Here is a 15,244-nt window from a genome sequence, read left to right as displayed (position 1 = left end):
TTTCATAAGTTCTCACTGATTGCTACCTGAACTCTCACCTATTGTTACAAAGGGCCAATCTCAGCTCAAAGTGTCACTTCAAGTCAACTTATCAGAGACTTTGCTGTGAAATCTCTCACCTCCCGCTGCATGAACCGGTACTGGAGGACCACCATCAGCCTTAGCGAGGGGTTCGCGAAGATGAAACCCCGCAGAGCGATAAATTCTGAGTCCCTTTGATGAATGACCGTTACCATGTACTGATTGCTTCCATAAAAGAATGGCAGTCTGTGGCCTCTGTGAACCTTAAATGTTGCAATGCATGTCACACTGAAATAAGAGCCACCTGTAAAAACCAATCGCCTCATCAAGGCTGCGACTGATGGCAGGTCTCAGCTTAAATTGGAGAGTTGTTTAGTGTGAACAGCGGGACCACAGCGAGTGCAGCCTTAAATGTTACTGGGGAATTGAAGTCCTTGGCTCAGAGGGTGGTGGCTGAGTAAACTTCAGAAAAGTACAAACTTGATTGAATTTTTTTTTCTTCAGTCTCACACACCAGCCTGATTTTTCTCTGTGTGACGGAGAGGACGCAAGAGATGTGGGAACCGCATTGCAATGCGCAGTTGAAGCATTTCCGTCCATCATTAGTGGGGAGGAGCGGTTTGCGAGTTAATCAGTGAAATGTAAAGGTGTTTGAAGCAGGTATGGTTGGAAACAATGTCAGGTTTGTCGCAGACGTTCGTGGCTGAGAAGTGGGGTTGCTATGCCAACCGCTGGCACAGCTGGTCTATCTTTAGAGAACACAATGAGGCTGTGTTTGAGGTGGGCAATCATCAAATTCAGACAAAAAAAGAGGGCACAGAACGAGAGAAAAAAGGTCATTAGACAAGTTTATCCACAGTTTGAGTTTGATCTCAGAAGCAGACATCCATATTGTCAGCTTACTTGCGTTGTTTATTTCCCCCCCCGTGAGGACGAGCCGCCACCGTGTATTTCAAGTAGGTTCAAGTGTTTTTCTATTTGATGTTGTCGATATCAAAGGGAAGATTAGCCCCGCTTTGTACAAGACACTGATTCCTTTTAGCATCTGTCCGTCCATTTCTCTAATCCATATTCTTCAAAGGCAGGTAGGCATGTGAGACAGCGAGTCTCGGGTCGTTTTATAAATAGAACCTGGCTGTAATAGAAATACGCAGCCGGCATGTCAGAACAATGTACGATTTAATGAGGCTGGCATGAAAAATTAAAGCTGCTCATTTCTTCACTTTGCAACATTTGTTTGTACCTGTAACTTTCCATTTAAAGCTACAGGGAAGACTGTACACAGGGCGCCACCTTAATTATCACCTCTCACACGTTCAGACTTTCCGTTGCACCCAAAAGCGAGAAAGATGTGAAACACTTCCGTAGCTTAGTTTTTCATATTTGTGTGTGTGTGTGTGTGTGTGTGTGTGTGTGTGTGTGTGTGTGTGTGTGTGTGTGTGTGTGTGTGTGTGTGTGATTTTATGTCAAATTTCTATACTATTTTTGAACTTTGGCTATGATGTATGCGTAGTCAAAGTTCCAAACCCTAATGAAAAAAGCACAGCCATCAAGCGAGTCAAGCCCCTTCTGCTTCCAAACTGAACTGACATTAGAACTACATGACATCATGCAAATTGCTAACAAATAGCATGGTGCTTTTTGTGCCTCACAGCAAGAAGTGTCCTGAGTTTGAATCTGGCGCCTTCCTGTGTGGTTTGCATGTTCTTTCCGAGTACTCTGACAGTCCAAAGACATGCAGTTAGTAATGTTAGGTTAACTGGTGATTCACCACCAGACAAACTGGTGACCTGTCCAGGGTGTACCCTGCCGCTTACCCCATGGTACCTTGGATAGGCTTCAGTCCCCAAACACGAGCCTACATTGAATAAGTGGAAGAAAATGGATTGAAACTTGAAATGACACTTAAAAACTTCCAAATAGGCATACTTATTTACTTAATGATGCCACATTGGTTTGAATGTTTGGCCATGCCCACGAACAGTCTGAGAGCCAACTTCATAATGGTATTTCTCCAGTTACTCCAGAGTAACTGTCAGAGTCAACCAACAAACATTGGACTTAGAGACAGAGTTAGAAGTTTTTTTGTAGCCTTGGGAGCAGCAGAGATCTCTGCAAAGGGCTTCGGTTGGCCGTTGATAACCAAGTGGTTGCACTCATCAGGGAGCCTTAAAGAGACAAGAACAGAAATGGTCATAGAGGGCTAATATAATGCCTGATGCAAATACAGCTTATTCCCTTGGAGCCCTAGTGGCAAGAAAAACAGGGCTAGAAATGAGCATATGTCACCATTAAGAGTAGCTACCCTACCATCAAACAAATGCTGAAACGGCTTGCTTGGTGTAGCAAATGTGGCAGCCAGTTGGACAGATAGTCAATCCCTCCTGACTTATTACATTCTGTCCACAACTAGTCTGAGGCAAGCAAACAGAACTAGCAAAATCCATTTGCTGCCGTGGTTTGTTGACATCATGTGAAAAATAACTCTGCAAAACTGTCTGAGTCACTGGAAGGGTCTGCTCTTTATTCAGCCAACATGTCTCAGCAGAGGGCCTTTATCATCTATGCAGTAGGGATAAACAGCCCTATCTGTTCACCAGGAGAAGATGGACCACAAAGAAGCTTAATAACAGAACCGTCTAATGCAATGTTCATCAGTATAAATTAAGATTATGGCTTGGATAAAATGGTAGCATTTAATGACACAGTTTGTCTTGTAAACAAGCTTCTAGGTGTTTAAGTGTCACTAACCAAAATGCGCTGTATCCTAGAGTTCTAATAAAACATTTGGGACACTTCCTTCCATTTCCACTGAGCTTGTGCAAATCCATTTATTTATTTTCTTAAATAATACTTTCAAAGGCATCAATAATTGTGAGGCCATTAGTTTGTGCACGAGGCGCAAAATAGGTTATACCACTCATCCTGATAATTAACTGCAAAGGTCTCCTTCGTTTTATTAAATAACTACAAAGGAAATCTGGAGTTAGGAGGCAAGCTTTGGAGACCATGAGTCCTTAAAGCGCGTCTCTCTATTCCACCCTCCTCTTTCCCAAATGAATCATATCAGTGCCATTTCAAAATAAGTTCATCACGAAATATCAGATCACCGCATATTTTGACTGGGTATTTTATGAAAACTATCTTTTCTTTTAATGAGTTCCTGTTTGTCTCTTGTTATCCTGCCTTTTAATTAACTTGGTTTTCATCTTAGCCCTGATTGAATGACTGAAGCCAATGCACAGTGTGAATCCATTCTAACGGCCAGTGGGGGTTAGGAGGCACCTTAGTTGGTTTCCAAAAGGACTCTAGGTGCAGAGAAGTATATGAGAAGAAAATGACTACACTTCTTGCCTAGTTTAATACCTCATGCCACTAGCTGGGACCACAGCCTCACTCACATTTGACAGCATTTTAATGGATAATGGCAGGTGGAGTAAGCATGAATTGGAGCTGTGGTTCGGAGAAGGACTCTGAGGACTGGTGGCAGCTCCTGAGCCCGTGCATACTCCCATGTACTAATGAGAGGTGGATGAATTAATGAATTGGGGAAAAAAGGAGGAGGCGGAGGACATATATAGACAGAAACAGGAGGGAAGTGTATGAGGTATGGTCCCACTCCTGAAATTCAGATGAGTTTTCTCCGATTAGTGCTGCTCCAGTTTGTTTCTGGTCTCAATTCCTGGTTTTCAACACGTGACACGATGACGATGATGATGTTTTTACGCCACAGCAGCTACACAGGTCTTTCATATACAGTGTAATTATCCAAATTAGCTTTTCTTTTTCCACTAAAGGGCAGCACACGAAAGTGTAAAGTCTCAACTTTAGCCACTCCTTGGACCAAAAGTTTGCAAAAAGTTCAGAAACGAGTAAATGTGTCCAACTGGGGTTTGAGTCATAAAGGCCTTAGGATAAGATCAGTGGATAAAGTTGCAGTGTTGTATTTATGTATCAGGGCCTTTCAGTTATTGCAGAGAAAAGGGGAGAGAGAGACAGACACAGGCTTTTGCAGAGTGAGGGCGAGTGGAGCTACGGGCTCTCTCGTGAAGCCTTGGCTAAGACAGACAGGCTGCACTGCCCTCTGGGGAAGATTCAATTATAAATGATGCTTCCACTCGGAGCCATCTTGGATTCCCTTATTCTTCAGGAGGTCTTCTTCACCTAATCCTCGCCAGGGTTCGGTGTGGCCTGTCTCTGAAGTGATATGCCTCACACACATTGCGTGTCATGCATTATGAATGATGGGAAGGAGACGCTCATATCCTAATTTTCTGAGAGCGGCGGGAGCGTCAACACCGGATCCGACAGAACGTTAATATTCACCATGCAAAAGCACGGCATTCAGGTTGTACAAAGCTTTGGAGAGAGATGTCACGACTATTTATTAGTGATATTTTTGTGACTTTGAGCTCCTACAAGCTGACTTGGCTCCGCCTTTGCCGTCCATCTGACGGTGTCAGCCTGTCTCCAGCATCCTTCCGCATCTTTCCTAGCTCGTACCTCCTCTCCTTTCATCTCTCCACAACGTCGCTCTCCCCTCTCTAAAAAAAACCCCACTGGTGGCAGTGAGCAGCATTAGAGTCAGCAGACAGGTCTTCTTTGTAGCCTAGAGAGCTGTGTAGATCTCAGCTGCAACCCCACCTCCTCCCTTTCTCCCTGCTCCCCCAGCCTCTGAAATCCTCTTCAGACCCCCTTCCCGCTTCCCCTTCCTTTTACAACCAGAGAGAATAGGAGCTGACATCTCCAGAGAACCGAGAAAAAAAATCATTTAAAGCCCTTCCTCTCTGTCCGCTTGCCGCTACAACAGAGAGGAGTGTCAGTAATGCAGCAGGAGGAGAGGCAAGAGGGGGTGGGGGGGTAGGAGGGTGAGACTGGCTGGTTTCGCGGTAATGAGAGGGGAGTTGTTATGGCTCAGCTTCTGCTGTTCAAGACTGTGTGTATGTGTGTGTATTTTCACTTCTGTGTACTCACATTTGCACCTTTGCAGTGTTGCATGAATCTGAAGTGAGGCTACATGACTGCTTTGTTAATGGGTGTCAGCGAGTCGATCTTCCCGTTCTTCTATAGCGATCTGAGGATGCTTTGACATGCCTGTGAGTAAGGAGCCAGTGTTACAAAGCCTTTTCCTGTTGCTCAGAGAGAGTGGGGGTGGAGGGGCTCGGATCATCTCGGGTTCCCATCGACACCGCTTGACTCTCTCTCTCTCCATCTGTGTTTTTCCTCCCTTCTCCGTGTCTTGCCTCCTTCCCTCCCTCCTGCAGCAGAAAGTGACTCTTTCCCCACTCGCTCCCCGTTCACCATCTCCACATCTTGTCGCTTCTGCCACAACCACACGATACAGATGGCAAATCAAGCTGTTCGTCATGGAAATATGTCAAGTATGTCCAATCAAGGGTGACAAGAACGGGAAACTTTTTGATTGAGTCCTTTTACTTCCTGTTGTGTTGTTGGAAGTACTCGTTCGGGGTTTATTGTTGTAGTTATGTTAGTAAAAGGAACAAAGTCAGGAAAGTAGCAAAGGGTTGGTGATTCATTAGGATCTGGTCAGATTTGCAGACTAACACTGGGTAACATGTTCATGTTACAGCTGAGTTATATGTTATTATAGTAAGTACCTGTATATACAGGTATGGGTTTCTGTTATTATGCTGTGTCCCATGAGTGTGAGAAAGTGTTTCTCATAAATTAGCAACAGAGTGAACAGTGGGTTATACAAGAAACAGTTGGTCCTAAACTTCTAAATTGAAATTGAGTTTGAGTGATTTATCTGCAAAACCAATATATCTGAAATAATAAGTATCCGATAAAATGGTACTGATATCATATCATTCATATCATATGTTCATTTCTAAGCCTGTGAAGTGGCAGATCTATAAACATTTGAAAGAGATGGAAGAAACACCCTTCAGCTGTGTTATTAGTGTTGACTGTTGCATGGTGTGTCCACCAGAGGGCACTCTGCAGCATCCCCTTTGGCATCATGACTTTTGGATGTTACCGTAACGACGACAAACTGAGTTTAACTGAGTTATCTGCCACTCGTTGTGACAGTAAAGCAAAATGCATTTCAAACTGCATTCATTTAATATCTTAGTGAGGTGACATAAATTGCTGCACATAACAGAAGTTACAGAAATTTTATGTGTTTCGTTAGTCTGAAAAAATCAACTGTCAGATTTACTGCACCTGGTATCGGTTCTAAAAGTCCTGTGTCAGTCAGGCTCTACTTGACAACAAATTAGATAACTGATAAATATTCTTCAAGCAAATCCTTCACTGGTCGCACCTCCGGTGTGAAGATGTGATGCCTGGAAAAAAAGGTGAAAAAGAGGCAGCTTTTTTTTTGATTTAACACACTAAATAACTTATAAGTTGACACACAAATCAGCAAAATAAGAGAAAATGAAAAACATTTTGGCCACACTTCCACAGACACTACACAGAGCACAATATGTTCCTGTTTACCCTCCTGATGTTGCAGCTTCTTCTCCCACAGCTGCGCTCCATCAGAGCTGGCACCAACAGCCACCTCCAACATAACTGGCACTAGCGCTAAATCCCACCGCAGCACAAAGGCCTCAGTTTCCCTTGGCGTTTTTTGGGCAAGTGTAGTACTATAACTGTAGTTTTGACTGTGGAGCTGCTGCCCAGCGGCTCAGACTTTATCATCTTGGCTGCTGGTGCAACTTCGCAGCCCAAGCAGAAGCTGCCTAAACCTTGGACTCACTGCGCTGCATTTGTCAGTTTAGCCTGGCTCATAAAGTTAGAATATGACTCTGACAAAATGTTATACAATGCAGAGCAAGCTGTACAATGCTCTGTACGTACTGTGTACACTGGGAAATAACTCTGTAGGCCATTATCGCCGTTTGTACTGGTGCTTCATATTTTTTCAGCCAGCTTTTTTGACATTTATGTACGTTTCTTTAAGAATACACACAAAAGCCGTCCTCCCTGTCCATAGCAGAGCCCAGAACACGCAGCACACATAAAGTTTAATTAGTCTGAATTATTAGAGTTTTAAAGAGCGATATTGCTATAAGCAAAATATGGTGGAAACCTTACATCTTTTGTTTGTCACAATCCCAACGCTTTGTGGGTCTTTACAGCTTGCTGTTTGCACATGCATCATAATACAGCTCTGGCTGCGCGGGTAAAACCACTTTGTGCTATATATGCTCAGTCCATTCTGTGTCTAGTTTTAGCTTTTCCCTGCTTCCATTACCCCTGGTTTTTGGCGCGTGAATCCATATAGTGCGGTAATGCTACAGCTTATTATAACGGGGAAACAGACAGTGTAAATCATTCGAGGCTGCCTGTTTCCTTTACGTAGCCGTTCTTCACGACACACCGCCCTTCATCCATCATGTTCTGCATTTTTTTTGTTCGGCATTGCTCTTGAGAGATGGGACACATGGCCACCGTGTGTGATGACAGCAGAGACACATGCAAACACGCACACACCGGCCGCCACAGAAGTCCTTTAAAGCACAACAACACACACACACACACACATAGGTATCGCTGTAAAGCATTTTAGCTGTTTCCTCTAAGCTTACTTCTGGCAGCTGATTGAGGAGCGGTGGGGAGAAGGAGAACGTTCAATCATTAGTCCTCCTCTCACTCTATCCCAGAGGGGAGAGGCAACAGTTGGAAATATGAATTATGAAATGATAAGAGGTTGTAAAATGGAGATAAATCCCAGTGATTACACAGCTCAGTATCTCACAATTTGATTCCTCTGCCAATGATTCTTTATTGTCACTGTGTGAAGGACAGCAAGCCTAATAATTCCCTATGTATGAAGCACAGCAGGGGAAAGTATTGTAATGATAGAGTTCTTTTGAACATGATTGAGGAGGCAATTACATTTTGCATCTCACTTCCAGGATGTTTTTTGTTTGTTTTTTTTAGCTCCGCTTTCTTTTCTTCGTTCTCCGATGGCAGAAAATTCGACCACATCAAACCGTGTTTGTCTTCTTTCTCCATCCCCTCGGGTGCCAGTGCTGCAGAAAGCCCAAGAGATAACAAGGGGAAAAACATAAAAGCACATAAACAAGACACACACACACAGCAAGGAGAAAGGAGAGAAAATGTGTGCACTTGCATACGTGCGCATGTGTGTGTGTGCATGCTTTAAGACTCACACTGGTCTATGCAAATGACTCTGAGCGTGCATGTGTGCACGCTTGCACAAAGAGTTGGAGTTTAGAGCATTTACCCGCTGCAGTTGTGTGTGCCTTGTGGGTAGCTGGTAGTGCCACCTTCCTCTTAGTGGTGTCTAACACACATGCATGCAGCACACACACACACTCCCAGTACTCCATCCAACTTAATCTGAGAGAGAAAAAAGCTCGACTAGCACCTCGCCCTGGCTTTTACTGTAGGTCTGCTGCCTCTAAATAGAGGGTTTTATCACAGCATGGTGTGAAGTCTGAATACAACCAATATAACCGACATGCATCACGGCAGCTGCTCCGCTCCTTTTGCTCCTTTCCAGATATCATTGCTGGCTGCTGAAGTTCATATGTGCATGTAGAAGACAGACAGAGTGGAGCCAGAGCAAAATTCTCTTGTTGAGGTTGAAACAGGGAATTGAGAATTCCAGCGTATTCCCCTCATTTCTCCCCACACTGGTCAGGTGCATTGAAAGCAGTGACCTGCAGTGATTTCTGGCTCTGTGTGAAAATCCTGTGTCCTCCTCCCTTTTCTCCCTTCATCCCTTTAGTTTTGTAATGTCATGTGGGGGCTGAAGGACAGAACATAGCTCTGTCCTGCAGACAGGTGTCCTGACCTTCTGTCTGCTCTTCCACGCCTCAGGGGACCTCTGTGAAATAGAGGCCAAGGCTTTGACCTAGTCTCTACAGTTTGTCTCTAAACGGAGCCATGCTGCAGATGCAATGAATCACAACTCCTAGGGAGCAGCGCATTAGTATGTGGCCTTTATTTTCACAGCTATACTCCCTCCATAGGTTTTGGGGGTGTTTTTGCTTGTTTTCTTTAAAGAGAAATCGTTTGAAAAATTCAGCATTGGTCATTTTTCTTGTTTCAGAGATCTTCTTATCTCCAAGTCAATGTAGCACCAGTGTGTTACAATTAGATTTCAGATGGCCTCCCTCCAGTACCCAGTGGCCATAGCAAGATTGCATTATTCAAAGCTGGAGATGAAAGTCCCCTCTGATAGACTAAAATAACGCTCTCTACAGTCTGTACTGTGTGTAGATTTGATTCCTTTGATGATATTTCCCCTACAGTTAGCTTTTCACCAGGCTTCGTGGCTGTGAAAGCCCATGTGTGTATTTTACACATCATTTCTGCTATTTATTGCTTATTAATCCTCCAACCTTGTAAGCACTGATGGAGGGGGGGGGGGGAGTTGTGGCCAAAAGTGATGGCTCATCTCTTAGAGAATGCCAAGAATGAGCACAGCATCAGAAGAAATAGTCTGTGGTAATTACAAGGGAGAAAGGAAAGGGACATTGGAATAGTTGGAGCGCGCTGAAGTGAGGAGGACTTTCAGACATTTCCAAGAAGCAGAGAACAAATTAGCCTGCTCATCACCTCTTTTATGCAGCCGAGTGAATTAAAATCCTAGATGCTGTCTCAAAATCTTTGTTGCATTGTTACCAAGAAAATCAAGGCGAAAATCGGTGCACCTGACCCTCACTTTGGTGTTTTGATCGGTCTTAAAATGCTTGCTGGCTGAAGTGAATATAAGAAATCAACATTTTCATTGCACTCAGACAACTTTCCCAAAAACAGAGACCCAGAAACGAAAAAACATTGAAGATTATTGTTCCTTAACAGTTTGCAGGACAGGTAAATGTCCGAGGACGTTTTAGTAAAGATATCTGAGAGCATGAGTGTGAAAATATGCTAGAAATGTTATAACACGCCATCGCTTACCCCTCTGCCCTCTAATTAGTCTCTTTGCAAAGCTGCTGAAATTTATATTGGTGCTCAGTACATCCACACTTAAATGGAAAGTCCCAGCAGCTCTAGCTTCAGTGAAATTATTCAAATCAAAGTCTTGACCTTGGAAATGTAGCCTGGCATGTGCATTCTCTCTTTTCAGCTGCGTAACAGTCACACAAATCTTTTTTTTCCCTTCATATGAGTATCAGAAATGATGCCATTCCCAGTACTCTTGCATGCATAGGCTGTTGATATGCAGTGGACTTCCTCTGCGTGTGGAAATGCAGCTGGTGCAGTCTGGGCCCCGGCAGGTTGTTAGGGAAATGTGCTACATCTCGGCGATCTCGGGTTCTTTCTCTTCTCTGTACTTGTGCAGATAATCACCCACTTGTGTGACTGAAAATGTGAGAAGGCATCATGTTCCCAGTGTTTGTGCGAATGCGCATGTGTTTGCACACTTTTAGACTGCATCATGATGTGCATTTATGTCTCCGTCAGCCCGCCCGCTCTGTGTGTGTGTGCGTCAGCCCGTTGTGCGTGTGGCAGCCTGTGTGTACTTCATGCTGAACATTGTCTTCTTGAAACACTAAGCAAATCTCCTCAATGTGATAATTGGCTCCCCGGGGTGCTTGTATCTTTGCTGCTCATCATCATCATCCCCTCCAAAAAAAACGAGTGTGTGCTAGATGAGATAGGCGAAGTTTGCTCGTTTGCCGGGGAAACTGATCCCTAGTCTGCCCGAACTCTTTTGGCAAGAAGAAACTTTGAGGCGATGAGACAGTGCAGCCAGATCGGGTGCAACCTGGCTGCAGGCTGCTGTCTGCCGCCTCTCGTAGCATCAGGGGCTTGTTTTCTGATGCACTGCAATGGGTGAAATATGCTATTTGAGGCAGGTGATATGCTCAGTAGTTTCATCTGCAGTAAAGTCTCTGACAGAAGCTGAATGATTTTATCACTTCTGTTCAGGAAAAATAAAAATATCTGCGTTAAAACCGTCCGTTTATGATTATTAGCTATACGGAATGAGGCGGATTATTCGAGGCTCGGTGCACGGACGACCTTCGCTGGTGGTTTGCAGTGCTGGCGCCTGAGTTGTGTAAAATACAGACCTGTTTGTGTGCCTGAAGGCAAATAGAGACGCTCATCTGGTCACTAGAGTCTCTCCCTCTTTTTTAGTCCCTCTCATCCATATGTTCTTGGAGTCCCCAGGGTATTATAGACCACAGAGCAGATTGTTGGCTGCTTCATTGGGGAAACAGCGAGACAGCTGGGCACCCATCACACGGCCAAACAGATGTTCAGGTGACTTGCAGAGGAAGTGAATGGAAAAGAGAAATGGCGAGGGGCGGGAGGTGATGCGGAAGAAAGGGAAGCCGAGAGTTGATGGAGGCAGCAAAAAATGAATTAATACATTGATGCCAGAACTCCGAGACTTCATTAGGAATCCAGCGTAGCCCTCTGAGGTGGGCCACACGCTTTCCGCTCTCTTTAGGCCACAGGAACCGGTTTTCTCCCATATTGATTCACCTACTAGACTATCTGCTGCAGGTCTAATGCCTCAGATCTCCCGATTATCTTTGGCTAAATGCGGACGAGACGGCTAAGCGGCTCAGGGAATCAACGCTTTAATTCAAACTCACCTCAGGGAATATTCAAAAGTTGGAACTGAATCCCACCCTGAAAACAAATAGCTTTGGTCTTTCTTGCCAGTTTCACATAATGATAAAAAAGGAAATCCACAAACAGTTTTCACAGATTCTCTGGCTGAGGGCCGAGCTTGATCCAGGCAGAGGCTCTAATCTGACACAAATCTGCATATACATACATACATACATACATATATATATATATATATATATATATATATATATATATATATATATATATATATATATATATATATATATAGATAGATAGATAGATAGATAGATAGATAGATAGATACAATTCCCTACTGGTACTGACTCCTTTTTTTCAACACTGCATTTGTCAAATTAAACCAGACAAAAGTTCTTCGATCCCCCACAGTCCCCCTTCTCTACTTTCTTGGGCCAACCTTTGTTCTTTGGTTGCAGGTTTCATGTATAATACATGAGGATTGGGAGACTTATCCGTTTCTGGCCATACCGGCTGTAATACCCTGGGAAGGGGCTATATTTAAGAGCTGGATAGGTCATAGATGGCGTCAGGGGAGCAGCTGACTTCTACCCGAAAGGTGGCGGTGGCTGAATAGCATTAAAATCCTAAAATAGAACTCGACACAGTTACATTGTTGCCCCGGCGAGGAAGCTGTAACAGAATTACCGTAGATTTAGCCCCTAATGGAAGAAGCGTTAATCCAGTTTTGTCAGAAACGTGTCTTGTTTGTGACAACACGCTGCTCCCTGGCGTCTAGTTAGTCTCTGTTTGCACATCACAGATTTCAGTTTTCACCTCTTTCTATCTGCCTCTATTTATCGTACGACAAATCTAATTCCTGTTGTTGTTTTTTTTTTGGTTTTTTTTTTGTTTTGTTTTTTCTAAATGACATCAGAAGCAGCAGTATGCGACATTACGTGATGGCAGAGCTTCAGTTCATCCTTTGTCTTTTTTTTTTTTTTTTTTTTTTTTTTTTTTTTTTTTTAATAAATAGGACAGGGGGAATGAATGAGAGAGAGAGGGGGAGAGAAAGAAAGAAAACCAAAGGGGAGAAGAGACGGTGAGAAGGGGGGGGAAGAGAGAGAAAAAAAAAAAAAAAAAAAACTAATTCCTGTTGTTGTTGTTTTTTTATTTCCACAGCTGGCACGACCTACATCTTTGGCAAAGGAGGGGGTCTGATCACATACACGTGGCCCAATAACGAGAGGCCAAGCACCCGGACGGACCGGCTAGCCGTGGGCTTCAGCACGACCATAAAAGATGGCATCCTGGTCCGCATCGACAGCGCCCCACGTCTGGGTGACTACATCATGCTCCACATTGTATGTATTATTCTTGTCTATTCAAAATTCAGTGTGTTTCAAGTGTTTAAGGCATTACAACCAAGGTGATGACCACAAACAAACCTCCGATTCATTCCTTTCCTTGTGGCAATCTTCAGGCAAAATTCATCCCACAGTGCTCCGAATGATTTATACGCACGATGTAGACCCAGTGAGGAAAAAAAACCTTACTGCTCTACTCGAAGTCTTTGCTCATCCAGAATAACCCCACTTCTCCACCACAGTCAGGCTAACTCCCAGCATCTCCATACCTATATATACCTCTGTGCGCACACACACACACACACACACACACACACACACACACACACACACACACACACACACACACACACACACATGTTGGAGAACCATAGGAAACTGCGATTTGGAATTCTCAGCCAGTCGACTGTGCACCCGTGCAGCATCTTAATACTTTCACATCGCGACCTTGCATTTGGCTCGTTTACATAAGCATTACGCATTTACATAATCATCAACAGCAGCTTGATGAATGCAGTGTGGAATCACTGCAGCGAATGCATGTAGAGGTAGTGTGGTCGGGAAAAGGGACGAGTAGCTGGTGACGCAAAAAAAATACAAATAAATTAAGAAAGAAAAAAAAAAAGATGCGATGATGAGGAGGAGCTACAGTTGCTAAAGCAGATTGAAAGTCTTTTTCTTCTTAAAGAGCTCCCCTCATCTCCTGAGTGCTGGCCATGTGGTGCAGAGAAGCAGCCATCTGCTCTGGAAAGATGAGGGCCAACAACGAGCAGTTTGGAGCTGCCTTTACAGTATAGAGAGATAGGAGTGTGTGCACGTGTGTGTGTTTCCTTGTGCGCACAGGTGAGAGAGGAAGTGGAGTGGCACAGGCAGAGGGAAAATAAAGACGTAGAGTGGGTTGCGAGGGTGATGTGGGAAATGCCTCCCTGCGTGGTTCTAACTGATTGGGTAATTGCAGGAAAATCTAAAGGAAGGAAAAGGGATGCATTTTTAATTCTGCTTTTTAGATATGGCGGCACAGCTAGCCAAGCAGGGTATCTCGCATAATTTGGCTGCGAGTCATTGGGCGATGAATGTCTTCGTTCCTCCAGTCTAACGCGCTAATGAATTTATTAATAGAAAGAAAAGCAACTGGAGACTTCACCAGTTCATTCAGAGAGGCAGCGTGTTCTGAACACAGTGTCGGTTCTAGCTGCTCGCGTGGGCAACACTGCAAATATTTCAGATGATTTATTGACAGCCAAGGGTGTACAAACAAAGTGGGTTTTGTTTAATATTAAAAATGATTGTTGCCTTTAGCTATAGAATAGTTGGCAAAAAAAATGCTCCATTACAGAGCAGAAAGCCGATGAACAAAGCGAGGCTTTTTGTTCGGCTGTGAGCTCGGTAATCGGCGTTGTCAGGAATAATCCTCTGCATGATCTCACCTCTAACGACTGCTGTTGTTACAGGGAAGCATAGATTATCATTTGCCTCACACTTTGAACTCCTCGTATGTGCAGTTGTGGGAGTATCAGAGACCCTCCTGTCTCAGGGAGTTGTGTACGTGTAGTAGAAATGCTTAGAAATTGAGATTTGTTATTAAATAATATTTCCTAATGACAGATATAACATCTTTGCTGTTAGTGTTTTTCATTTCGCAGTAACTCTGGAGGAAAAGGTTACGGGCTTTTTGCCTGTCGATTCTGGATTTATGTAGCTTCATCTTTACGGTTTATTAGACCGCTTCCTCAAAGGAGCGCGCTCTCTTGTCAGACTTTAACGTCTTTTCGATGACAGGATGTGGTCAACAAAAAGTAAAATAGCTTTTGTAGTTTTCTACTCCAGTTTTCTAACTGTGCAAAAGTCTTGAGCCACATATTTTCATCCATGGAAATGCAGAATACAAGGCGAAGGACAGAAGTCAGTATTTGGTATGCCCAACTTTATTCTTTACCACAGCTGGAACGCTCTCATGCAGCTTTCTTGTCTTTTCTTTAAGTAGAACTCAGGATTAGTTCTCCAGGCTTCTTGAAGGACATTCAAAGCTGTTCTTTGTTCTATTCTATGATCCCGCACTGCTTCACTAATGTTGAGGCCAATCGATGACTGATGGCGTTCCACACTGATGGTTTTTTATTGAAGCCGTCGCCAATCAGATGCTTTCCTACGGAGCCCCGCAGGGGACATGGGAGAAAAAAAATTAAGACGGACTTTTGCAAGATTTCGCAAAAGTTTTAGCCGCATTCTTCGAAGCCGACCGGGAGGTCGAGGCACGATGTGCCGGGAGAGCGGTGTTCCTCCCGGCTGTAGTAGGTCTCGACCTCCCGTTAGCTTCGAGATGGTGGGTGTCAGATCTCCGA

The 15,244-nt window shown here is 44.0% G+C and overlaps 1 protein-coding gene across 2 annotated transcripts in view; it reads left to right on the top strand.

Annotated features, from left to right (window-relative positions):
- The window catches only part of nrxn3b (neurexin 3b), a 318,352-nt gene that overhangs the window by 223,606 nt on the left and 79,502 nt on the right, over window positions 1-15,244 (top strand). For both annotated transcript variants that reach the window (XM_085431332.1, XM_085431331.1), the window contains one exon: window positions 12,718-12,899. In XM_085431332.1, the coding sequence (XP_085287458.1) occupies window positions 12,718-12,899 (182 nt within the window). The remainder of the gene's footprint in view (window positions 1-12,717; window positions 12,900-15,244) is intronic.

Source organism: Copadichromis virginalis, linkage group LG15, assembly GCF_057382275.1.
Source record: "Copadichromis virginalis isolate Kocher_CV1m ecotype Utaka linkage group LG15, C_Virginalis_male_GT1.1, whole genome shotgun sequence".
Classification (NCBI taxonomy): domain Eukaryota; kingdom Metazoa; phylum Chordata; class Actinopteri; order Cichliformes; family Cichlidae; genus Copadichromis; species Copadichromis virginalis.
Note: the sequence above shows the minus strand (reverse complement) of the source record. Positions and strands in the feature narration are given on the sequence as shown.